This window comes from Canis lupus, chromosome 16 (assembly GCF_011100685.1).
Source record: "Canis lupus familiaris isolate Mischka breed German Shepherd chromosome 16, alternate assembly UU_Cfam_GSD_1.0, whole genome shotgun sequence".
Lineage (NCBI taxonomy): Eukaryota > Metazoa > Chordata > Mammalia > Carnivora > Canidae > Canis > Canis lupus.
In genome coordinates, this window is record NC_049237.1 from 22,111,099 (window position 1) to 22,138,286 (window position 27,188).

Here is a 27,188-nt window from a genome sequence, read left to right on the forward strand (position 1 = left end):
TTTTATTTACAACTTCTCATTTATCTTTTTGTTTCTTTCTCCAAGAAGGCTGTAGACTGGGCAGCCTGGGTGGCTCAGAGGTTTAGCACCTCCTTTGGCCCAGGGCGTGATCTTGGAGTCCTGGGATTGAGTTCTGTGTCGGGCTCCCTGCATGGGGCCTGCTTCTCTCTCTGTCTGTGTCTCTGCCTCTCTCTCTCTCTCTCTCTCTGTGTGTCTCTCATGAATAAATAAATAAAATCTTTAAAAAAAATAAGGCTGCAGACTATATTATGGACTGAATATCTGAGTCCCTTCAAAATTTCTGTTGAAGCCTAGTGTAGTTATCTCTATACATAGGGCTTTTATAGTAGTAATTGAGGGTAAATGAGGTTTTGCAGGCAGGGCCCTGATAGGACAGAATTAGAGACCACTTAGGAGACAGAGAATACACACTCCCTCTGTGCACAGACTCTAAGAAAGACCATGTAAGGATGCAGAAGGGCCCATTTGTGATCCAAAGGGAGAGCCCTCACCAGACTCTGATGCTGCTGCTGCCTTGATCTGAGACTTCCAGTCTCCAGAGCTGTGAGAAAAACATTTCTGTCATTTAAGCTACCCAGTCTGTGGTATTTGGAACTAAGAAGAATGTATCAATAGATTTTTCCTTTTTTTTTTTTAAGATTTTATTTATTTAACAGAGAGAGTACACACAGAGCAGCAGAGGGAGAGGGAGGAACAGACTCCCCACAGAGCAGGGAGCCCAACACGGGGCTGTATCCCAGGACCCCAGGATCATGACCTGAGTCAAAGGCAGACACTTAACTGAGTCACCCAGGTGCCCCTCCTACTTTTTTTTTTTTTTAAATATTTGTTTGAGAGAGAGAGAGCGTGCATGTGCACTCACCAGTGGGGGGAGGGGGTGCGGGAGAAGGAGAGAAAAGCAGAGAAGCAGACTTACCACTGAACGCAGAGCTTGATGCAAGGCTCAATCCCAGGATCTGGGGGGCATGCCCTGAGCCAAAACTGAGTTAGAGGCTTAACCAACTGAGCTACCCAGGTGCCCCTATCTTCTTCCTTTCAAAATAATTTTCTTTTGTGTATTTACTGAAACATGTACATTATTTAATAGAAGGTTTGACAAAGAATTTGGTAATCAGACCATGTCAATAAATTAAATATTTGGTATTCTTTTCTTTAATAAAATGTTTCCGATATACAAAAAGTCATATTGAATGATGTATAAAAAATGCTCATGTATCTAAAGAAAAAAATAAAAATTTACTCATCTTTAGGATTTATTTATTTATTTTAGAGAGAAAAAGCAGGGGTGGGGGCAGAGGGAGAGAATTTCAAGCAAACTCCCTGCTGAGCATGGAGCCTGACTCTGGGCTTGATCTCATAATTCTGAGATCTAAGCCGAAATCAAGAGTCTCCTGCTTGACCAACTGAGCCACCCAGGCACCACTATCTAATTCTTTTTCTATGCTTCTCCTGTACAAATATAAGGATCCATAAAAACAGAGAATATGTTCTACTTTATAGGTTTCCTTTTGCAATTTGTTTTTCACTCAACATGTTTTTAAGATTTATTCACATATATACTCTAATTTCTTTTAAGTATACCATTCCACTGTAGGACATACTATAATCCCACTGCAGTATGTTTAGGTTGTTTTCAGGTCTCTTGAGGCTATTATAAATGATGCTACATTGAACATGCTGCCAGTGGCTAAGGGCAAAAACTGTCCTACAATGTAATCAAGATACAGAATTGGGGGGTTTTAGAATATGCACATCTGTAAGATGACATTAACTTGTTTTATAAACTGTTTCTACCAGTTTACATTTCCATAGTAGGCCTAAAAATTCCCATTGTTCTATATCCTTGCCAAAGTTTGATATTCACTCAAAACCAGTGTTATTCCAGATCTCACAATCTCTTCCACTTCTGCATTACTATAACACTTAAATGTCTGTACTGCATGCTTATAACAAAATATACTTTGACTTATGTGTGAATTTTATCTCCTTTACTGATTACAGGCTTAAAGGCAGAAATCCTGTAGTGTGCAGTACTGGGCAGAAAAGATAGTAATGGAATAGTTTTATATAATACCTGAATAACATTAACACATTCCTTAAGTTCTCATTAGCTGAGAGCCAAGACAATCATCTTAGCTATTTTTATAATGCCCATACCTAATACAGTACCTGATATATAGGTTCTTCAGTAAACAATAGCTGAATAAATAATTTAATAAAGGGGGAGAAGACTTAAAGAGGGTAGGGCTCAGACTGGTTCCTTTGTGCTGTTTTAAAGTAGATGATTTAGAAGGCAATGACATTTCTAAGAATCTTCTGGGAAATGTATAAGTTGAATTGCTAAATACTGCAGCCTCATCAAACCACCCAAGCTATATGGAATTTAGAATAAAGAATATTAGTTTTAAGTCAGTTTGAACTATTGTCAGAAAGATTTTATCATTTTATGTTTAAGAGATTTAAAGACTTTAAACATTAGTGAGCTTCTGCATAACTTCAACATGATTTAATTGTTTATTGAATACTTAATATATGTTAAATACAAATGTCTAAGAAATGAAAAATCTGTCTATTTTGGAAAAGTGTAGTCAACCATTTAAGGCGATGCCAAGGAGTGTGGACTGCATCTTTTTGGCAAAAGTGAGCCAATTAAGTTTAAGTGATAGCACATGAGTCATATTTTAGCCACAACTGTGAAGGATGGATTGGAGCAAAGCAAGACTGGAGGAAGAGAGATCTCAAGTGGTTATACAAATAGTCTGTTAGAGTTTTTCAAAGTAGGTTGTGTGCAACCCAGGCAAGACGATCCACTGAGGAGAATTTTAAAAATCAGCTTTGGAATATAATTCACATAGCATACCATTAACCCATTTAAAGTATATAATTCACTATTTTTTAGTATAGTCACAGGGTCGTACAACCATCACTACAGTTTAATTTTATGACATTTTATTTTCCTAAGAGAGATCCTTTTGGAATGGAATCACACAATATGCTTCTTTTTGTGACTAGCTTCTTTCACTTAGCAGAATGTTTTCAAGCTATTTTGTAGGATGTATCAGTACTTCATTGTGTTTTACAACTGAATGATATTCCATTGTATGGATATATCACACTTTATTTGTCTATTCATCAGCAGATGGCCATTTCCACCCCTGGCTGCTATGAACTTTGTGCAAAAAACATTGTGTAAAAAGCTGTTTTCATTCTCCTGCTACCAAAGCATGGATTGCTGGGTCACATGTTAACTTTATGTTTAATCATTTCATGAACCACCAAACTGTTTTCCAAAGTAGCTGCATCATTCTATATTCCCACCAGCAATATATCGAAGCTGTAATTTCTCCACATCCTCATCAGTACATTATTTTCCTTGAAAAATTAAAAAAAAAATTATAGCCACCTCAATGAGTATAAGGTGGCATCTCCTGGTTTTCATTTGTATTTCCCTAATGACTATTGATGTTCAGCATTTTTCCATGTTGTATTGATAATAGGACATACAGTATATTTTTATAAAAATATATACATATATTGGAGGATATCTGCTCATATATTTAGTATTAATAAGGTGAATAATCAAAAAAGCTAAGAGACCAGTGATTTAAGTGAAAGATGACAAAAGTCTGAATTAAGGAATGTGGGTAGGATATGGAAGTTATTTAAGAAGCAGAAGTGACAGGATTTGTGACCAACAGTATAAAATAGAGTGGGGTGGGAAGGGTGTGGTTTTGGCCAGTGAGAGACACAATTACAAGAATGACTTCCTCCTGTGAAATCCTACCGCCCTAATGCTTGCCTGTCGGTGGAGGTCATCAAGAGGATGTAACCACCGGCTGACAGGCAAACTGGATCTGGGCAATTGGAGGCTCCTGACCTCCTCCCCTCCATGAGATGGACATTCTACTTGCCTTTCCTGAGCTAGAAGCTGCCCCAAGGACATAGCCTTGAAATAGTAATGTAGTTTTGAAACCATCTGAATGGTCTCAATTAAGGTCTCTGTCTCAACTTTATGATTCTGGCAGGTGGGTATAAAGATCTCATCTTGTGGCCAGCTGAGACAAACCTCTTAAGTAAGTTCCATTGCTTATTAAAACTACCACTTACCAATCTGAAGCAGTTTACTTCTTTCTTCAGTCTCTCCTTGCCCTCTGTGTATATAGGGCCAGTTTATGAACGAGCCCTGCCACACTCATCTGGCCCCCTGGCCACTATTGCCCTGATGGTCAAACCACAGGATAAAAAGAGGGGTGAGAGGGAAGCAGAGGGTTTCCCTTTGTTTCCAGTCAGTGTTTATCACAAAGCCTGGCCCTCAACAGCTAACATTTAGTGAACAAACTAATCACTGATTATTGATTCAAATAATCATTGATCATTGATTCAGACCTTTATAGGAAGAATGGCTGAAATTCAAAGAAAAGAGGACTACATATCAGGAAATGGTAACTCCATGAGGTACAGGTGAGACAGAGCAGGGACTAGACTCACGTCCCCTAACCCTGACTGTGAACAGTGTTCCTTGCCTTCTCCATAAGGAGAAAAAAGAAAGATAAAACTCTGTGCCTCCTGAGTGGCACATCTTGCAGGAATGCAGGGTGAGGATGCTTACTGAAAGGAAGATATTTACTATGATGACTGGTAAAGACCGGACCAAACCAGTCTGCACCAAGATGGACCCCAGTGCTGAACTTTTAAGGACTTCTTCCCTTATAATAATATTAAAAATCACACCTAGGGGTGGAGATTTCACATACTATTCAGACATGTGAAATATGAAGAAAAATGAATTTTAAATGCTTAGGTACTAATAAACCCCTGCCTCTCCATGCTTACACAGTACCCTATTCCTACCCAAGTTTCTTTTAAAAACTCCCCTAACCTTGCCTCAGGGGAGCCCGCTTGAGGGGTTTTCCTTTGTGTTGACTGCCCTGTGCTCAAGCATAAGCCCCAATAAAGTCTTGCCTGAAACTCCCATCTGGCCTCTTGTCAATCTCTATGGTTGAACTAGCGCCAGGGTTCAGTTCAGTTTCACAGTCTCCAGAGAAGTAGTGTAAGGGAGTGGGGGTTGTAGGAATTACAGTGCAGTCCCTTTAAGTATGATCTGCACACCTGGTGTGTATTAAAACATACATGTTCCTGGGCCCGTGACCTGGACTTGATTGACCTGGGGTGGGGATGCTGGGACATGTGCACTTTCAAAGTCCCCAGATCATCTTGTGCATATTCAAGCCTGAAAACCATTACTTTGATGTGTACAAAGGGAGGTCCTGAATAGATCCTGCAGAGGGCCAACCATGAAATCCTAAATTGAGAGTGCTGTACCAGAAGGAGAAATGAAACTTAAATTTTCAAACTAGTCTCCCCACCCTCAAAAGAAGAAGAAAAATGTGCTTTGGCAACACTGCTACAAAAACAACCAAAGAAGATGACTCCTACACAGCAGAGTTGTTCAGAAAGAACTGCACTGCACTGACAATAATCAATTTTAATAATGAAGGCTAATATGTTTTCGATAGAAGACAAGAATAAATTAACGAAAAGCTTGCAAATGACAGGGTGATCATGAACAGTATGTCTTTAAAAGCATCAAACAATCTTTTAATTGAATGTTTAGTTTTTTCCTAATACTATTAAGTTTTTTTTTTTTTTTTCCAGCTGGGTACTCACACTGTTATACATGTATTTTGTAAACTAAAATTATCCAAGTGGTTCTGGCATTTAGGGGAATCACAGCCAGGCTGTGGGTGTATGGAGAAAGGAAAGATGGCTTGGATAATTCAGTGGTTCTCAACAGCAGCAGGTAGCAGTAGAGTGGGTTTTGACCCCACAGATATTTGGCAATAAGTGGAGACATGTTTGGTTGTCACAACTAGGGGGATGATACTGGTATCTAGCAGAGAGGCTGGGAATATTGCTAAACATCCTACAATTCAAAGTACAACCACCACAACAAAGAACTAGCTAGGCTAAAATGGCAGTGGTGCTAAAGCTGGCAATGCCAGGGTTAAATCATGAGGATTAATCTCCAAGGCACTGGAAACCTTGTGGGTGCACCTTGACACATATTCCAGGAATCACTAAAGTGCACTATGACTCCTCCAGAAATGCACCCACAGAGTCTCTACCTGATGTGGAGGGTGCACTAAATACTGTACAGGCTGTGTGCGGACTAATTCTTCTCTTCCTCTTTCTAAACTATTCTTTATCACGTGCTTGGTTTTACATATTTATTTCTAAATTGTCCTGTTACTCTCAAAGGCAAACTATCTTCATTTTTAAGTTAACAAAGATAATCACCTGGGCAAAAAATACACAGCTAGTGAAAGAATCTTAGAAACATTCTAGAACAATCTCTTCATTTTCCAGATGGAACTGAGGCCCACAAAGACTTGGTGATTTACTTGTGGAGGAGGAAAATGTCTTATTTTTTATAAGGAAATTAAATTCCTGAAAAGTCTTGGTCATCTTATGTGACAAAGGAACACATTTCTTTTTGGTTATTGCCTTATTTTAAAATGCTATCCATCATTTTGATCACATTACATAGCAGTTGTTTTTTTTTTTTTTAAATCTCTGTGGATTTATGTTCAAAATCAGGACAAATATTAAAACTTTTATGTATTCTATTTTTAGTTCCAGTGTAAGACATTTGTTTAAAATAAGAGATTTTTGCCTTGATAAAGGTGCTTGCTTGCTCGGTATTGTGGTAAAAAATACACAAATGGAGGAACATACTCATTTTCATGCACCCATGACTTACTAATATACAGCGCATGTATAAATAGAACAGAAGTACATTTTCAAAGTAGAAAGTAAATAGAAGTGTAGATCCATAGGAAGGATAGAACAAGTTAAAACTTGCATGTTGCTCTATGCTTATTAATGCTTCTTTTAAACTTTAACTTACCTTTCTCCTGGATCTTTCATAAGAATGATTGTGAGAAAGACCAGTCTATTGAAAAAATAACTACTGGAGAATCCCTATTGAAATTAATAGAACAAAACCCAAAGGTATCTGTTGCCTCTATCTAGTTGTTCAATTGTTTTCTCTCCTTATATAATGTGGTTTACTGTTTCATTTCAAATATCCAAAATTAAAGTGGGGGAAAGCATTTGCTTTAAGAAGTCATAGTTTAGTTATATAGATGGAGAATCCTGCTAACATTGTTCTTGGTCCTCAATAAGATGACCTGTTCTCTTAGAATATTTGTTATCTTTGAAAATTAAATGCCATTCTGCCTTGTACAGTCCTTTCTATTCTTAACGGTTTTGGGTTGTCTTTGAACTACAGAGTAATAGTAATGTTTACATGGGGAGTATCCAATTCACATTAATAATAATTATAAATTAACAAAACCAAAAGAGTCTGTCATTAAACCAAGAAAGGAGTCTCCTCTTACCACTAGTCTATTTTTCATAAACCCATGGCAAGACTTGTACATATTCCCTTCCTCCACTTCTTTACCACCTTCCAGTCCTTCAAAGAAGACTAATGTGGCTTCTCTTTCCATCACTCCATGAACTACTCCCACCAAAGGACCCAGTGACATCCTTGCCACTTCATAGGAGATATTTTTTGTACTAATTTTACCTGATTTCTCTCCTCGTTCTCCCTTTTCCTTGGCACAACATTCTCCCTGTTTTTCCTTAAAAAATTGTTTCTCATGTGTCCGTTTTGGCTTGCTTCTGAGCACTGAGCATTACAACATTTGGAAGTAGAAAGAGGAAAAGGACCCAGGAAAGAACCCTCAAGAGAAGAACAGGATGAAAACCAGATGATGAGGTCACAAAGGCCAGTCAGACACTACAGTCGCCAGTTGCTGATGCCTAGATGACAGTCTTTATTTCTTTAGGAGCCATAGGAACACACAGTCCACACTCTCAAGATCTCGCAAATACTTTCACTTCTATTCCTCTCTTCTACAAAATAACTTTGTTATTTTTCCTTTCATTATTTCCCCTGCCTTTAAAATTAGACTTTCTACTTCTAGTAGTTTCCTCCTCTGATACTTTCTTCCTATTTTAACATAAGTAATTTTTAAAGTATAAATTTGGTCACATTACTTTCCTGCTTAAACTGTTGTCTTAAGAATGCTGGGGAACCAGTGAAGCATCCAAAAAACTGCACATGACATACAAGACCTTTCATCATTTGGCTTTACTTACTTCTACAGAGGAATGTATCTTGCCTTTTCTCAGTATTTTGTGCTCAAGTCACATTTGATAAATTGTATGTGATTCCCCCATCTCAGTATTTTCTCCTCTGGGCCTTTCTGATCCTCTGCTGTATCATTTTCTCTTCCCACACCACAACTAACTGCTGTTCATCCTTTAAGTTTCATATGAGATAGCACACTTCCTCCTCCACCTACAAGCCAGGCTAAATGTCTTCTTATTCTCCCTTAGCACTCTGGACTTATGTTTCCTGTACTCTAGTCAAACTGTATTATAATTACTTGCATGTTTTGTATCCAAAGAGTGTCTGGGTTTCATTTGTCTGTCTTCAGAGCCTAAAATAGTGTCTCAGGTTTAATAGGTACATAATACATTGATAATCCATGATATCAGGTATGTAGAGGAGTTAGTTAATAGTACGACCTAGTTGACTAGAGCCAGATGAAGCTATTTCTATTATTTCACCAATAAGAAATTCACAAGGACATCAAACTAGCTTCCAAAATCCTTAACTAGTCAATGGCAACAGGGGCACCACAGACAGGTTTTAAATTGGCAAAACTGGCCTATATACCATGTCCTTACAACAGAGTTTTAAGTAGGAGAGGGATACAATAAAATATGATCTTTAGACAGATCAATCTAACACCAGGAGAGAAGCTTATGTGACTACATTTGGAATACTGTTTTACTGTTTATTGTCTTGATTAACTAGGAAAACCCGTATGTTCTACTCAGCTGCTCCCTGAGAGGCAGGGAAATCTCTGCCCCATGGTACTATGGATAGTGGATCCCTGGAAATATTCTTATATATCCAGCATAAAATACAGCCTGGGATATGGGAGAAGTTCAAGAAAATGAAAAATAAATAAATAAATAAGCTTATTTTTCAAGACAGGATGTCTAATACTAGCCAGTCATTTAAAAAATATGAGCTGTTAGTACAAACAAGACCAAAAACCTAAACCCGCCGTTTATAAAAACATGGATGGACCTAGAGAGTATAATGCTAAACGCAGTAGGTCATACAGAAAAACAAATACCATATAATTCCACTTAAATGTAGAATCTAAAGAACGAAACAAATGAATAAACAAGCAAAAAGCAGAGACAGACTCATAAATACAGAGAATAATAGACTAATGGTTCTCAGATGGGAGGAGGGATGGAGAATGGGCAAAACGGGTGAAGGAGGTTAGCCTGGGTAGCGCAGCGGTTTAGCGCCACCTTCAGCTCAGGGTGTGATCCTGGAGACCTGGGATCGAGTCCCACATTAGGCTCCCTGCATGGAGCCTGCTTTCCCTCTGCCTGTGTCTCTGTCTCTCTCTCTCTCTCTGTGTCTCTCATGAATAAATAAATAAAATCTTTAAAAAAAATAAAATAAAATTGAAAGTTTAAAAAAAATGGGTGAAGGAGAATAGGAGGAATAGGTTTCCAGTTACAGGATGAAGAAGTCATGGGGATGAAAAGTAGCAGAGGACATAGAGTCAATGGCATTGTATAGGGACAGATGTAGAGGGACAGATGATAGCTACACTGATGATGAGCATGGCATAACGTGCAGACTTGTTGAATCATTATGCTGCACACCTGAGACTAATGTAACATTATGTCTCAACTATACTTCAATTAAAAAAAGTAATTGTTCTTTAAACAAAGTAAATGAGTCTTGTATGACTGAGTAGTATAAACTAATATAAATTTTGGAAACTCATTCAAAGTATGTGTCCTACCAACCATGACTCAATTGTGTCAGCTTCCAATATGAAGTATAAAACATACTGCATTTTGCCCCATTTATACAATAGACCTCCCAGGGCAAGGTCTCATCTCTGCTGCTAAAATGTGGAGTATTATTCCACTCAAATGTTAATAAGATTATTTTACAAAGTGGTTTTGCCGAAAGTCGGAGCACTATCAAAATGACTTACTTACCTGAGATAATTTTGTTGTAGTGGCAGGCAGAAGTGGACGACTAAACTTTTTCTGAGATCCAATGGCTGCTGGAAATGGTGGTGCAGAAAATACAGCTGCAACACAATTAATTTTGTTTATCCACCCCTGCATTTCCTCTGGACTCCTATGAGAAACAGATAAATTTACATCAGGGCATTTCTCTATCTTAAGTGCATTACATATTGCTCATTTCTCACTATTTATTTATTTATTTATTTATTTATTTATTTATTTATATTTTTTATTTTTAAAAGATTTTATTTATTCATGAGAGAGAGAGAGAGAGAGAGAGAGGCAAAGACACAGGCAGAGGGAAAGCAGACTCCATGCAGGGAGCCTGATGTGGGACTCGATCCTGGGTCTCCAGGATCATGCACTGGGCTGAAGGTGGCGCTAAACTGCTGAGCCACCCAGGCTGCCCCTCACAATTGAATTAAAATGGCACATAAAATTATTTTTCTTGGTACAGTTAATTCCTGACAAAATTTCACTAAGATGAACATTTTCAACAGCAATCACCACGGTAATAAGAGGTCTTGGAACCTGTGATCATTATAGTATAAGGCTGTGATTATCCCTCAAGGATACAGAAGGGGAAAAAGCAAAGTCACTTGAAAATAAATATTAAACCCCTACTTTGTCTGATGCTAGGCTCAGTCAAAAACTAATTGAAAATTTAACTCATCTTTTCCAATCACATAATTCAATTTAAAAATCCAACTGAGTGACAAACTGATAGAATTTAAAAGGAATGTAAAAGAGAACACCCACTTGGAAAGCAGCTTTGACAGTTTCTTGAAAAGTTAACTATAAATTTATCATATAACCCAGCAATTCTACTCCCAAGATAAATAAAAACATACAGGCACAAAAAGATTTGTATGTGAATTTTCATAGCATGAGAGTCCAAAAGAGGAAACAATCCAAATGTCTATCACCTAGGGAATGAATTTTAAAAGTGCGGTATATATTTATACAGTGGAATACTACTCAGCAATAAAGGCAAGAAGTGCAGATACATGAACCCCCAAAACTTTATGGTAATTTAAAAAAGCCAGACACATATCATTATATGATGCTATGTGTATGAAAAGTCCAGAAAAGGCAATATTATAGAGACAGAAAGGAGATTAGTAGTGTCTGGGATTGGGGGTAAAAATGGGGAGTGAGTACAGAATGGTCATGGAGAATCTGGGGTGATGGAAGTTTTCCAAAACTTGATTGTGGTGATGGTTGCACAATTCTGTAAGTTTTCCAAAAGTCATTAAAGTGTACACTTAACCTAGATGAGATTAATGGTTGGTAAAGTATATCTCAAAAGGATGTTAAAAATATACCTGAAAGGATGTGAAAATCATCTGGTGACATTAACATAATTTTAACTTGAATGTCATATATTTGCAGAGACCAGCCTTGACAGCACTTAATAAATATTTGTGAATTCATAAATGCATGGGAGAAATAGTTAGGAGCCAGGAGAGATTATCCATCATGTATATAAGCAATAAACAGAAGATGGACAAAATTTCAACCCATTTAAAATCATTTCATTTACTGATTACTCTGAGAAACCACACTAATCTGAGACCACACTAGAAATCAACTCCTCTTTGCACCCCATATGCTTCTCTAATCTGATTTCTTGGGCTCTGTTAATTTAATTCACTGATTTCTGCATCAATTCTATCTGAAGTAATTAGAGCTTCTTAGTTATCATATTTGGTATTTTAGCAAGAAAAAATGTTGGGGAATAGAATAATTTGAGGGACTCTGATGACTAATAACTGCAATTATACATCTGGCTCTGATTCCCTCTGTGGTGTTAAAGCTGTCTTACTCCCACATTAAAAAAATCCTGTGTAACTTGGATTTCCTTACAGCTTCCTCCTCACCCGATGTCAGCTATCTCATACCTCTGCAAATTCAACATTCAAAAACCACCAGAGTACCTGCTACTGTTCTATTTCTTTTTTTGATCTTACATTGCTACAATCAACAAGCATGCAGATGTTTGTGTTCACTATCTTGATGTCAAATTTTAAGTCTGGTGCCTAATGCAGTCAATTGGTGGTGTGCTGAGAGTGATTCTGAAGTCAGGCTCAGGCTGTGAAAAGCATGCCATGAAGAATTAACACTGCCACAGATACTGATGCTATGTGTGCTTCTATAAAAATTCTTGTTCTAGAGGCTCAGTTCTGAAAATCCAAAGTTTCTTACTTCACAAATTCAGAATTCTCCACGTGAAATGCTTCACTTCTAATCTGAAGTTTATCATGGATTCCTTATTAAACTGGCAATCCATCCCATTTCCTTGCCTACAATATAATTCTTTCTTTTTCTTTGAATTTTATCACAGACTATTAGAGCTCAGAAGGAGAAAGAAGAGAGACAGAGGGAACAAAATGGAAATCTACACTAACTAAAACAGTTTCTATGTGCCAGACACTGTATGGAGTACTTTATATACTTGATCTCATTTAATTCTCACAAAAACCTTATGAGATAAACAGTATCGTCTGCACTAGTGACAAGCTAAGGTTCAGAGAGGTTAAATTACACACCAGGACAAAGAGCTAGGAAATGATGACTTGAATCCAGGTTTATTTTACTTATTGTGTGATAAAACTTGTACACTACAACCTTTGTATTTTATTCATAAAAATATTAAGTTCTGGAGTTGGTAAGTGGCTGACTAAAAGTCATAGGGCTACTTTGCAGCAAACAAAAAAACCTGAACTCAGGGTTTTTATTTATGATTCTAGTTTTCTTAGGTAATTGCCTAAGAAATGTTTTGAATCTACCTCAAAACATTTCCCCTGAAGACTCTGATTCTAGTTCTTGGTCTAAGGTGATGCTATGCAAACTAAGAAGTCAAACCAAACCAAGCCAAACCAATGAAACATACTGGGCTTGAAAAAGCAAGACCCTCCAGTCAGCCGTTTTAAGTTTAAGCACATTTGGCTTCTTCTCGTAGTCTGTGGCCTTGGATGCCAGCGCATGATGCACACTCACGGCGTTTTTCAAATCCTCTTCTGACAGGGCCTTTTCTGGTTTATATTCATCCTATAGATGGATAGATGGATACAAAGAAAACTAAGACAAGAACATGTTCACATTTCACCTCTTTTTATGATAAAGAAAAAAAATCCTTAAAATTAAAAGAAATTAGAAAATCCAAGAAGGTGCATGAAAAAAGTGACATGGTGTAAAAAAACTTCTTTGCTACTTCAAATACCCATCAACAGAATTATACTAATGGTGAAAACCACACCATTGTGTTCTTTGCTCTAAAGATACTATATTTTTCTTGCTACTTTCTTTCGAATCTAGTATTATCAAAAGAAAATGAACAGTAAAATAAAATGATTTCTCCAGCTATTCTTTGAAAAAAAAAAAGAGGAAAATCAGTTTAATATACAGGAGAAGGCTTAGTTCTATTAATAATAAACTTGGAAAATGGATAAAATTATATGAAATGGAAATTATATACACTGTCATGTATACATGCAATTTTATCTTTGGGCATAAATTACACGCAGTTTATAAAGGCCTTTGTATGGCTTCCTTCCAAAATAAAAACAACAAAAAAATCCCAACTAGTACAATAATAATTTAAAGCAAATTTGATTATTATTATCATATTATTACATCTAGTAGTTTCCGCAGATCCATTAGAATAAAAAAGGACTTCAAAAGCAATTAAATATAGTGGATATTACAAACTGTTTTAGGAGATGTTTTCTAGTATTTAAGGTCCTTTCTTTCCCCTTTTCATATTTTGTCAGACATGCTAAATAAACTTGTACTTCTGTAAAGAAACATGAGCACGCATTCCTCTTACTTTCAAACTAGTAAAAAATCCTACAGGAAGACATTATCTATTCTCCTGTAGTCTGGTTTTACAAATCTCCAAAAAATCAATTACACTTTCTCATACCTCCTACTTCTGTCCCCCATCCCCTCCACAAATCAAGCAATTCAAATGTACTATTGCTATTAATTCAAACTGAGTCAGAAATAAACAGCACCTGTTGATCCTCAATGATCAGTCAGTGACAGTGTTGAGACAAAGGTAATTAAAACCTAAAATACATAGCAAATAGCAATAGGAATATAAAGATTACCCAAATTTATAATATTAAATGATGAAATTACTACTTTAAATCACAAGTCTATTTAAGCCTCAGGGATTAAGAATTGCTATTGACAAGGACGGTTATCCAGAGAAGTATGACAAATACAGAAAACAAAAGGCAATCTTAAATACAATATATTTACACCTATCTGCTCTATAATTCCCATTAATACATAAAGTTGTAATCTAGTTATGTTCTAGGGTCTTGTATTTTCTAAATGAGATTTTCCTTAGTATGTGGCATTGCAAAGATTCACAAATCTCCTCCAGGGGAACTGTCATTAGAGTAGGAGGTATCAATTCATGGTTATGCTACAACACAACCCTGCGTAGCTGGCCATCCACTCATTTTAACCACTTAGTTCCATATGGGAATCTGGAGCAGGTAAATCATGGGGAGTGGGCATAGAAGGCCAGGGCCAAAATTATCTTCATAAAATTTATATGCTATCTCCAATTCCATACACCCTTATCTCTAATACACTGGATACTGGAGTTTGCACAAAGATCAGCCTAGAAATTTCTGTGTTGACACACAGAATTACCTTAATTCCTTCTCACTAGTTTCTTTTCTTTTTTTGTTTGAATTTGAAATGATTACTTCTTTTGCTTTTCTGATTTCTTAAGAAAGAATTTGAGGCTAGAATTTTTCCTCTGATTACAGGTTACACATAGTTTGAGGATGAGTATTTTTTTATTGTTCCCTAGATAGTTTGTAGTTTTATTTTTTGATCTCTTCCTTGATCTCAGTCATGTCAAATACTATGTTTCTTAACTTTAAAGTAGTTAAAGTTTTAGTTATCACTATATATTTCTAACTTTATTGGCTTGTGACCAGAGATTTTCTAGCAGTCTGTTAAATCTACTTTATTTCTTCAAAATTTGTTAGGTTTTCAAAATATATTTGATTTTTGTTAATGTTCCATGCACACACAGAAAAAAATTATTCTGAGGGATGAGTGTGATTTTATCTTAAAAAAATGGAATATATTCTATCTGCTGATATTTTCATTTAAAACCAAGATTACACTCTTAGACTGTGCTTAAAGTTCAAGAGATTTTAAAATGCAACATTTATTATAGCCCTAAGTAAAAGCAAACAGTGATTATCAAATCTGGGAGAAATTATATCAATGTTGCTGAAGAGGACTCTAGAGATTCTATGGTAGTTTCCAAAACTAAGATACACTGCCAGTTTACCTACATTGGAAGGAAAATACTGCTCAGGACAGAAATGGTAGGCAAAATCTATGTAGTTAGGATGGAACCGAGGTCTAGGAATTTAAGTTTAATAAACTTATTTTTTTCTAGTTGATAGTAATACCACTTTACCATGAAAAAATAAGGCAAAATAGTAGAGGATCAAGATAATGGAATAGGAAGATCCTGACTCATCCTCTCTCACTGACACACCAAAAAGCTACAACTACAAATAGAACTATCTCTGAGAACAAACTGAAGAACAGCAGAACAGATCATACACAATTAAGGATACAAGAAAAAATCCACAAGGAGTTGGGTAGGAGGGGCAGAGATGTTGTCTAGTCAGGAACCATACCCCTGGTTCAGTGACCCACAGGGGAAAGGGATTTCAGAACCAAAGAGGGCCTTCCATGAGGAAGGAGGAGTTCACAGCCCAGGGGATCTGCACCAGAAAGATAAGCACCCATAATGTTTGGCTTCAAACATCAGTGGGGCTTGTGTCTGGGGAGCCTTTAGGTGTGTGCACACAACTCACTTGCTCCAAGTCCCAGCACAGGGGCAGCAGTTCCCAAAGTGCCTGGGTTAACAGAGAAGGAGATCCATCGACTAACTTTAGGGTGTGTGCCAGAGAGAGGAATCTGTTGGAACGTTCTCTGGGGATGGAAGTGCTGGCAGGAACCATTTCTGACAGTCCCCATCTACTGTGCTAGCATCATTCATTTAATGCTTACATTTAACTCTGTGGACTTACACTGCCAAACTGTCTACCCCAGCACAACACTCCTTTCAAGTGGCTTTCTGCCCTTGAAACATGGTGGTGGCCTTGGTTGGCACCAGTGACCCAACCCCCAACCCTGCACACCAGAGCATCTACAACAGTCAGCCATCCCTCACAGCCAGCTGTATCAGAGACCTGTCCCACCATCAGCACTCCTACAGTTGTCACAGCCAGGCATCTCAGCAGGCTATGCTGGGGGCCAACCCAGCACTCTATAATTTCTACAGCAGTCACAGCCAGGATGCTTGTCCAGATGAGTTGGGAGTCAACTCCATTCACCATGGTGCCCACAGCAGTTGTGGCCAAGCCTCACAGACAGCCACGTTGAGCCAGTCCTGTTAACTACTGAGTCTGCCGGGCAGCCCCGGTGGCTCAGCGGTTTAGTGCTGCCTTCAGCCCAAGGCCTGATCCTGGAGACCTGGGATCGAGTCCCACATCGGGCTCTCTGCATGGGGCCTGCTTCTCCCTCTGCCTGTGTCTCTGCATGTCTCTTGCCTCTGTCTCTCATGAATAAATAAGTAAAACCTTAAAAAAAACCAAAAAACTACTGAGTCTGCCAGTCATGACCCAGCCAATAGAGGAGTGTTCACACTGCCAACAAAAGGGCTTGGGTGACTAAAGTTTGCAGAACTGGGCCCCAGTGACATCTCCATCAAATCACTCCTTCAAAACCGGGAGATATAACCAATCTACCTAACATATTGAAACAAACACAAGAAGTTACTTAAAATGAAGAGACAAAGGGATATATTTCAAATGAAAGAACAAGACAAAAATCAAGAAGAAGAATTAAATGAAATAGACATAAGTAATCTATCAGATAAAGAGTTTAATGTGATGGTCATAAAGAGGCTCACTGAAATCAGGAGAAGAATGGATAAAAACAGTGAGAACTTCAACAAAGATAGAAAATACAAAAAAGAATCATTGGAATTGACAGATACAGTAACCAAAATGAAAAATACACTAGAGGGTATCCGCAGCAGCAAATTAAATGAAGCAGAAGAATGGATCAGTGATCTGGAAGACAGGTAGTGGAAATCATCTAAATATAACAGTAAATAGAAAAAAGAATTTTAAAGAAAGAGGAATATTTTAAAGGACCCATGAATATACTATCATTCATTTAAATGTGTCTCAGAAGGAGAAAAGAACAGAAACTCTATTTGAAGAAATAACAGGTGAAAACTTCCCTAACTTGGAGAAGGAAACAGATATCCAAGTCCAGGTAGCACGGAGAGCCTCAAACAGGATGCACTTAAAACGGCCCATACCAAGACATATAATAAGCAAAGTGTCAACAGTTAAAGAGAATCTTAAAAGCAGTAAAATAAGAAAAACCAGTTATGTACAAGGAAATCCCCACACAATGACTTTTTCAGGACTAACTTTACAATATATTCAAGGAGGGCACAATATATTCAAAGCATTGAAATGAAAAAAAACCTCCAACCAAGACTACTTCTTCTGGCAAGGTTATCATTCAGAATTGGAGATAAGGAGTTTCCCAGAAAAGCAAAAGCTAAAGGAATTAATCAACACCAAATTGGTCTTACAAGAAACATTAAAGGGCCTTCTTTAGCGGAAAAGAAAAGGTCATAACTAGAAAAATAAATATGAAAGAAATAATCTTACTGCTAAAGGTAAACATATAATAAAGGTAGTAGATCAAGTACTAACATAGCTACTATGAAGGTTAAAAAACAAAAGCAGTAAAATCACCTAGACCTAAAACAATTAGTTAAGGGACATAACAAATAATAAGATGTAAAATATGACATCAAAAATATAAAATGTGGTGGGGGGATGGGAAGATATAGTGCTTTTACACTGTACTAGAACTTCAGCCACTCACAACTTGAAATAGTCTGCTACATATAAGAAGCAATGTATGAACCTCATGGTAACCACAAACCAAAAACCTGTAAACCTGTAAGAGATACACAGTAAATAAAGAGAAAGCAATGCAAATACACACCCCTAAAAATCACAAAATCCAAACAGATGATGGCAAGAGAAAGGAACCGAGAAGAACTATAAAAACAACCAGAAAACAATCAATAAAATGACAATAAGTACATATCTATCAATAATTACTTTAAATGCAAATGGACTAAATGCTCTAATAAAAAGGCACAGTGAAATTGAATGGATAAAAACAAGATACCAATCCATCAGTCCAGGAGGCCTGAAGGCAGGAAGAGGGCAGGTAGGGCAGTGTCATTGTGTTGGCTGCCTGGAAGTGGGAATTAGGTCCCCAGGCACGGCTCCAGGTTCAGGGCCTGTAGGGATTGTTTGGGACACCACTGGTGCTTACAAGGTTACCTCAGGGATGAAATTATAAGGAAAAAAACTGGAAAAAAACCCAAGAAACACATACAAGCTGACATCCAACGTGTCAAAGAAGAAAACAGATAGGAAAAAAATATATTGAGGCAAATGAAAAATAAAACAGTCCAAAACAATGGGATTCAACAAAAGAGGTTCTAACAAGGAAGTTTACAGTGATATAGGTCTACCTCAAGAAACAAAAAAAATTTCAAATGAACAATTTCATACTTAAAGGAACTAAAAAAAAAAGAAGGCCCAAAGTTCGTAGAAAGAAGGAAATAATAAAGATCAGAGTGGAAATAAATGAAATAGAAAGAAAAAAAATAGATCAATGAAACTAAGCTGGTTCTTTGTTTGGTTTTTAAAGATTTTATTTATCTATTCATAAGAGACACAGAGAGGGAGGGAGGGAGGGAGAGGGAGAGAGAGAGAGAGAAAGAGAGAGAGAGAGAGAGGCAGAAATACAGGCAGAGGGAAAGCAGGGTCCATGCAGGAAGCCTAACGTGGGACTTGATCCTGAGACTCCAGGATCACGCTCTGAGCCAAAGGCAGACGCTCAACCACTGAGTCACCCAGGCATCCCCCAAAAAACAGAACTTTCATATGAGCTAGTAATTGTACTTACAGGTATTTATCCACAGAAAACAAAAACACTAATTCAAAAAGATGTATGTGCCCCAAATTCATTGCAACTTTCTTTTTTTACTATAGCCAAGATGTGTATGCAACCTAAGTGATCATCAACAGATGCATGGATAAAGATGTAGGGTGTATGTGTGTATGCGTTGTGTGTGTGTGTGTGTATGTGTATACATACATACAATGGAATATTTCTCAAGACATATAAAAGAATGAAATCTTGTCATTTACAACATGTATGGACTCAGAGGGTATGATGCTAAGTCAGAGAAATACAAATAGCATATGATTTCACTTATATATGGAATCTAAAAAATGAAAGAATTGAACAAACAGAAACAGACTCATAGATACAGATAACAATCTGGTGGTTGCCAAATTAGAAGGGTTGGAAAGATACAAAAAACAGAGTAAAGAGGGCGAAAAGGTACATACTTCTAGTTATAAAATAAATTAAGATAGGCAGATACAATGTAGAGCAAAGGGAATAAAGCGCATAATATTGTAGTAACTTTGTATGGTGATATGGTAGCAGATTTATGATGGTGATAAATTCCTAATGTTGAATCACTGTGTTGTACACCCAAAACTAATATAATATTGTATGTCAACTACATTTCAATTAAAAAAAACAAAGGCCAAATAAAAACAAAAAATAAAAACAAAATATGTTTGACATTCTAAACTCTCACTAGAAATTGAAGCTCCAAGTCCCTAGAAAATGAGCAAATCCCGAGACTAGCAACACTAGGATTGACAGCCATATAAAAAGAAATGACTTTATCCTACACAGTTTGTTCTGACTTCTTTTTCACTATTTAAAGCAGAAGATAGTGTTTAAATGATAGAATTGGAAAGGAAGAAATGGGATAAATTATCATCAAACCATTTCAAACATAAGATTCTTTGCTATGCAGACTATATACGAAACAGCAAAATAAATACAATCAAGAAATTTTCTGCAAGAAAAGGAAATGCTCCATGACATCTAACTACTGTCCATTTTTTTAGTGCCGAAAAACATGTTACTTTTCTCTCCATGTTCTGTCACAATCTTCCTATCTAGTGTGATTCATCAGAGCATTCCACCACCCTATTAAGCACCAACAATGTGATTTTACGATGCTGTTTACTTTAACTCCATTTAAAGTATGGAATGAAAAGCTTCCCCTGTCCCATAAGCTTGTTAATTAAACATCTAATAAAACTGAATCATAACATACTAAAAAAATCATCTACATCTGTACAAATAACTGGTATCGGTCTGAAAACTTGTACTCTCAGGTAAATATAAAGTCCAGTTTGGAAAGTGACCAAATTGCAACTGAAATTCTTCAACATCAATGAAAAAGATTCTCAGATTTACAGTTTTCAAAATATTATTAACTTCATGCCTTACTAAATATGTAAATTGGTATACCTACTTAAAGCAACTTAAAGCAAGTTGTAATGGTCTTGATTTCCACTGAGAGAATACAGACTGGAAAACAGAACAAATTCTTCTTTGAAACTATGATGATATTAATTAAAATGTTAGTAACTAAGGGAAACTGGATTCTAGGCAGTCTATTAATCCTTGATTTTTAAAAAGGCATTAACAGTGTTTTTTTATAATCTGATGACTATCTTTTTTAAAAATTTAAATATTTCTGGCTAGATAGCTTTCTAAAAACCATTCAGTTTCCTTTTCTTCTCCCAGGGAACACATAAAGTGCTATGTTTTCACAAAAGTGGGAAGTGAAGAGTAAGAAGAACAAATGAAATGAAGGCATGTTTTAGCCCATTACTCAACTAATTACATATTTGAAAATTAATTATTTGTAGAATTTTAAAAATGGAAAGGAACCTAATTTTCCCATTTTAGGTAAGCAATGTTACAGTCAGAAAAATATGACCTATTTTACAGTACACTACAGAGAATTAGGGACAAAATAAACAAGTCAAAGGCAAAGGATTCAAAATGCTTATATTACTGCTACAATAATGTGGAGGCACTGGCTTGTACTAGGAGAACTTTGTTATGTACTGAACACTTTGCACTGTAGCCCTCCTTAGTCTACATAGAGAGGAAGCACTTACAGACACAGGAGAACATGAAGGACTTGAAATCCTTTCTCAGTAAAGGTCCTGAACTTCTGCAAAGCCCAGGAAATTTTCTAGGATCAGTCTGGTGACTGAATTAGGAATTTAGGATCAATATTTTTAATGATTCCACAACTGAACTGAAAGAGTTAGGTGGAAGTGATGGTTACATCAACAGCCTTTGACCAATTTTTGCAACCTCATTTATTGAAGAGAGTGTCTTTTCTCCAGTGGATATTCTTTCCTGCTTTGTTGAATATTAGTTGACAATAGAGTTGAGGGCCCATTTCTGGGTTCTCTCCTCTGTTCCAATGATCTATGTGTCTGTTTTTGTGCTGGTACCACACTGTCTTGATGATCACAGCTTTGTAATACAGCTTGAAACCCAGAACTGTGATGCCACCAACATTGGTTTTCTTTTTCAATATTCTTCTGGATATTCAGGGTCTTTCCTGGTTCCATAAAATCTTAAGATTATCTGCTCCAACTCTGTGAAGAAAGTCAATGGTATTTTGGTAGGGATTGCATTGAACATGTAAATTGCCCTGGGTAGTATAGACATTTTCACAATATTTATTATTCCAATGCATGAGCATGGAATGTTTTCCCATCTCTTGGTGTCTTCCTCAATGTCTTTCATAAGTGTTCTGTAGCTCTTAAGGTATAGATCCTTCACCTCTTTGGTTAGGTTTATTCCTAGGTATCTTATGCTTTTGGGTGCAAATGTAAATGGAATTGATTCCTTAATTTCTCTTTCTTCAGTCTCATTGTCAGTGTATAGAAATTCCACTGATTTCTGTGCACTGGACAGCCACATGCAGAAGAATGCAACTGGACCATTTTCTTACAGCATACACAAAGATAAACTCAAAACGGTTGAAAGATCTAAATGTGAGAAAAGAATCCATCAAAATACTAGAAGAGAACACAGGTAACACCCTTTTTGAACTTGGCCACAGCAACTTCTTGCAAGATACATCTATGAAGGCAAGGAAAACAAAAGCAAAAATGAACTATTGGGACTTAATCAGGATAAAAAGCTCTGTACAGCAAAAGAAACAGTCAACAAAACTAAAAGACAACCTACAGAATGGGAGAAGATACTTGTAAATGACATATCAGATAAAGGGCTAGTATCCACATCTATAAAGGACTTAAACTCAACACCCAAGAAACAAACAATCCAATCATGAAATGGGCAGAAGACATGAACAGACATCTCACCAAAGAAGACCTACACATGGCCAACAAGCACATGAGAAAATGCTCTGCGTATCACTTGCCATTAGGGAAATACAAATCCAAACCACTGAGATACCACCTCACACGAGTGAGAATGGTGGAAATGAACAAGACAGGAAACAACAAATGTTGGAGAGGATGTGGAGAAAGGGGAACCCTCTTGCACTGTTGGTGGGAATGTGAACTGGTGCAGCAACTCTGGAAAACTGTGTGGAAGTTCCTCAAGAGTTAGAAATAGATCTGCCCTATGACCCAGCAATTGCACTACTGGGGATTTACCCCAAAGATACAGATGCAGTGAAAAGCCAAGACACCTGCACCCCAATGTTCATAGCAGCAATGTCTACAATAGCCAAACTGTGGAAGGAGCCTCGGTGTCCATCGACAGATGAATGGATAAAGCAGATGTGGTCTATATATACAATGGAATATTACTCAGCCATCAGAAAGGACGAAACCATTTGCTTCTATGTGGATGGAACTGGAGGGTATTATGCTGAGTGAAGAAAATCAATTGGAGGACAATCATCATATGGTTTCACTCATACAGGGAATATAAGCAATAGTGAAAGGATAATAAGGGAAAGGAGAGAAAATGAGTGTGAAAAATTAGAGAGGGAGACAAATCATGAGAGACTCCTAACTCTGGGAAATGAGTTGTGGAAGGGGAGGTGGGCAGGGGGATGCGGTATCTGGGTGATAGGCACTGAGGGGGGCACTTGATGGGATGAGCACTGGGTGTTATACTACATGTTGGCAAACTGAATTTAAATAAAAAAAAATTTAAAAACCAGCCTTTGATAAAGCCAATAGGATTCCTTGACTCAATATATGAAAAGACATAAGAAGTCTTTTCAAGTTTATAAACACACAAAAAAAGAATCTTGAGCACCCTTCCATATTTCTAATACAACAATTAGAATTTTTATTGGTTGGAGGCTATTTTCTGCTTTCCTCTCAGTTATAGGCATCACTAACATTCTGTTAAAGCCTGTGGTTTTTGTTGGTGGGAATGTGAACTGGTGCAGCCACTCTGGAAAACTTTGAGGTTCCTCAAAGAGTTAAAAACAGATCTGCCCTACAACCCAGCAATAAATACTGGGGATTTACCCCAAAGATACAGATGCAGTGAAATGCTGGGACACCTCCACCCCGATGTTTCTAGCAGCAATGTCTGCAATAGCCAAACTGTGGAAGGAGCCTCGGTGTCCATCGAAAGATGAATGGATAAAGAAGTTGTGGTCTATGTATACAATGGAATATTACTCAGCCATTAGAAACGACAAATACCCACCATTTGCTTCGACGTGGATGGAACTGGAGGGTATTATGCTGAGTGAAGTAAGTCAATCGGAGAAGGACAAACATTATATGGTCTCATTCATTTGGGGAATATAAAAAACAGTGAAAGGGAATAAAGGGGAAAGGAGAAAATGTGAGTGGGAAATATCAGAAAGGGAGACAGAACATGAGAGACTCCTAACTCTGGGAAATGAACAAGGGGTGGTGGAAAGGGAGGTGAGCAGGGGGTGGGGGTGACTGGGTGACGGGCACTGAGGGGGGCACTTGATGGGAGGAGCCCTGGGTATTATTGCTATATGTTGGCAAACTGAACACCAATAAAAAATAAATTAAAAAAAATAAAGCCTGTGCTTTCATGTGTCTGTCCATCACCCACCCTACCATCATTCGGTTCAGAATCCTGTGAGATCCAGTTAGTGTCTAATTCTTGTTTCCCTTTACAACTTTCACATGATTGATGAGGGTATAATATTTATTAAAAGGAAAAAAGAGGGAAAGTGAGAGGGAGGAAGACAAAGAGGGAGAGAATCACTGCCTAGGGACCTGAGAAGCAAATGCAGAAAAAAACAAAAAAGGGTTTGAGTTTGGGATCTTTCTCACAGTTGAATAATTTGGAAGAAACCACAAAGTACCACATCATCTCTTCATGTGGGGGGCAAAAAATTTTTTTAGGAACAAACTAGTTTCTATTTGCTAGTTTCTCAGCTGAATGAGAATTGTGTTTTAAACAGAAATCTTCAGAGTATAGTCTATATGACTTAAGCCCCAGAGACCAGGTGTGTTTCTAGATATACTGTCTTTTTATAAATTTATAGTTTTTTTGATGTGATTATTTCTAAAATATCTCTTATATAATGGTCACATTTCTCTGCTGGACTACATCATTCATCTAAATTATGACTAGTGAACACTTGGATCATCGTTCTCCCATGGAAACACTAGGCTTAAAGCCTAATTATCTTTATCTTTCATGCATTTTCCATTGTTTTAGAGAATAAGAGAAGTCCTCACAGCCTTTTCAAAGGATGAAAGGGCACAGGAGCCAGCAATTTCATGAAAGGAAATAAAAATGCTCTGACAATACAGGAAAGATTTTTGCTCTTAGGGATTAGTCGGATCCTGGCACTAAGCATCTGTTATATCAGCCCCAGACTGGCCACCATCATCACAGTTAGAAGACTTAAATCATCAGTATCTTCCTTCCAGGTTCACTCCTGATGCAACCTATACTTCAGACAAACACTGCAAAAAAAACAACAAACAAACAACAAACAAAAAAACAAACAAAACCCCCTCTCTTTCTAATCACATTTTAAAAACCTTATAGGTAATTGGAACAAATCTCTTTTCCAATTAATCCAAGAAACAAAAAGAACATCTTGTTATATGCACAGAGAGCTCCTAGGATCTAATAACAGCAAATACACTTTTATTTTATTTTTAATAAATTTATTTTTTATTGGTGTTCAATTTACCAACATACAGAATAACACCCAAGGCTCATCCCATCAAGTGCCCACCTCAGTGCCCGTCACCCATTCACCCCGACCCCCCGCCCTCCTCACCTTCCACCACCCCTAGTTCGTTTCCTAGAGTTAGGAGTCTTCATGTTCTGTCTCCCTTTCTGATATTTCCCACACATTTCTTCTCCCTTCCCTTATATTCCCTTTCACTATTATTTATATTCCCCAAATGAATGAGAACATATAATGTTTGTCCTTCTCCGATTGACTTACTTCACTCAGCATAATACCCTCCAGTTCCATCCACGTTGAAGCAAATGGTGGGTATTTGTCGTTTCTAATGGCTGAATAATATTCCATTGTACACATAGACCACATCTTCTCTATCCATTCATCTTCCGATGGACACCGAGGCTCCTTCCACAGTTTGGCTATTGTGGACATTGCTGCTATAAACATCAGGGTGCAGGTGTCCCGGCGTTTCATTGCATCTGTATCTTTGGGGTAAATCCCCAACAGTGCAATTGCTGGGTCATAGGGCAGGTCTATTTTTAACTCTTTGAGGAAGCTCCACACAGTTTTCCAGAGTGGCTGCACCAGTTCACATTCCCACCAACAGTGTGAGAGGGTTCCCTTTTCTCCACATCCTCTCCAACATTTGTGGTTTCCTGTCTTGTTACTTTTCCCCATTCTCACTGCTGTGAGGTGGTATCTCGTTGTGGTTTTGATTTGTATTTCCCTGATGGCAAGTGATGCGGAGCATTTTCTCATGTGCATGTTGGCCATGTCTATGTCTTCCTCTGTGAGATTTCTCTTCATGTCTTTTGCCCATTTCATGATTGGATTGTTTGTTTCTTTGTTGTTGAGTTGAATAAGTTCTTTATAGATCTTGGAAACTAGCCCTTTATCTGATACGTCATTTGCAAATATTTTCTCCCATTCTGTAGGTTGTCTTTTAGTTTTGTTGACTGTATCCTTTGCTGTGCAAAAGCTTCTTATCTTGATGAAGTCCCAATAGTTCATTTTTGCTTTTGTTTCTTTTGCCTTCGTGGATGTATCTTGCAAGAAGTTACTGTGGCCGAGTTCAAAAAGGGTGTTGCCTGTGTTCTCCTCTAGGAGTTTGATGGAATCTTGTCTCACATTTAGATCTTTCATCCGTTTTGAGTTTATCTTTGTGTATGGTGAAAGAGAGTGGTCTAGTTTCATTCTTCTCCATGTGGATGTCCAATTTTCCCAGCACCATTTACTGAAGAGACGGTCTTTCTTCCAATGGATAGTCTTTCCTCCTTTATCGAATATTAGTTGACCATAAAGTTCAGGGTCCATTTCTGGGTTCTCTATTCTGTCCCATTGATCTATGTGTCTGTTTTTGTGCCAGTATCACACTGTCTTGATGACCACAGCTTTGTAGTACAACCTGAAATTTGGCATACGGTTTTCTTTTTTAAAATTCCCCTGGCTATTCGGGGTCTTTTCTGATTCCACACAAATCTTAAAATAATTTGTTCTAACTCTCTGAAGAAAGTTCATGGTATATTGATAGGGATTGCATTAAATGTGTATATTGCCCTGGGTAACATTGACATTTTCACAATATTAATTCTGCCAATCCATGAGCATGGAATATTTTTCCATCTCTTTGTGTCTTCCTCATTTTCTTTCAGAAGTGTTCTGTAGTTTTTAGGGTATAGATCCTTTACCTCTTTGGTTAGGTTTATTCCTAGGTATCTTATGCTTTTGGGTGCAATTATAAATAGGATGGACTATTTAATTTCTCTTTCTTCTGTCTCCTTGTTAGTGTATAGAAATGCCATTGATTTCTGGGCATTGATTTTGTATCCTGCCACACTGCCAAATTGCT

At 37.4% G+C, this 27,188-nt stretch overlaps 1 protein-coding gene across 4 annotated transcripts in view; it reads right to left on the minus strand.

Annotated features, from left to right (window-relative positions):
* PSD3 (pleckstrin and Sec7 domain containing 3) overlaps positions 1-27,188 on the minus strand; it is a 594,054-nt gene that overhangs the window by 46,571 nt on the left and 520,295 nt on the right. For all 4 annotated transcript variants that reach the window (XR_005371404.1, XM_038559855.1, XM_038559856.1 and 1 more), the window contains 2 exons: positions 13,058-13,215; positions 10,132-10,276 (listed from right to left, as the gene is read on the minus strand). Coding sequence is in view for 3 of the 4 variants with exons in the window: in XM_038559855.1 (XP_038415783.1) it covers positions 10,132-10,276; positions 13,058-13,215 (303 nt within the window). In the remaining variant the exon portion in view is untranslated. The remainder of the gene's footprint in view (positions 1-10,131; positions 10,277-13,057; positions 13,216-27,188) is intronic.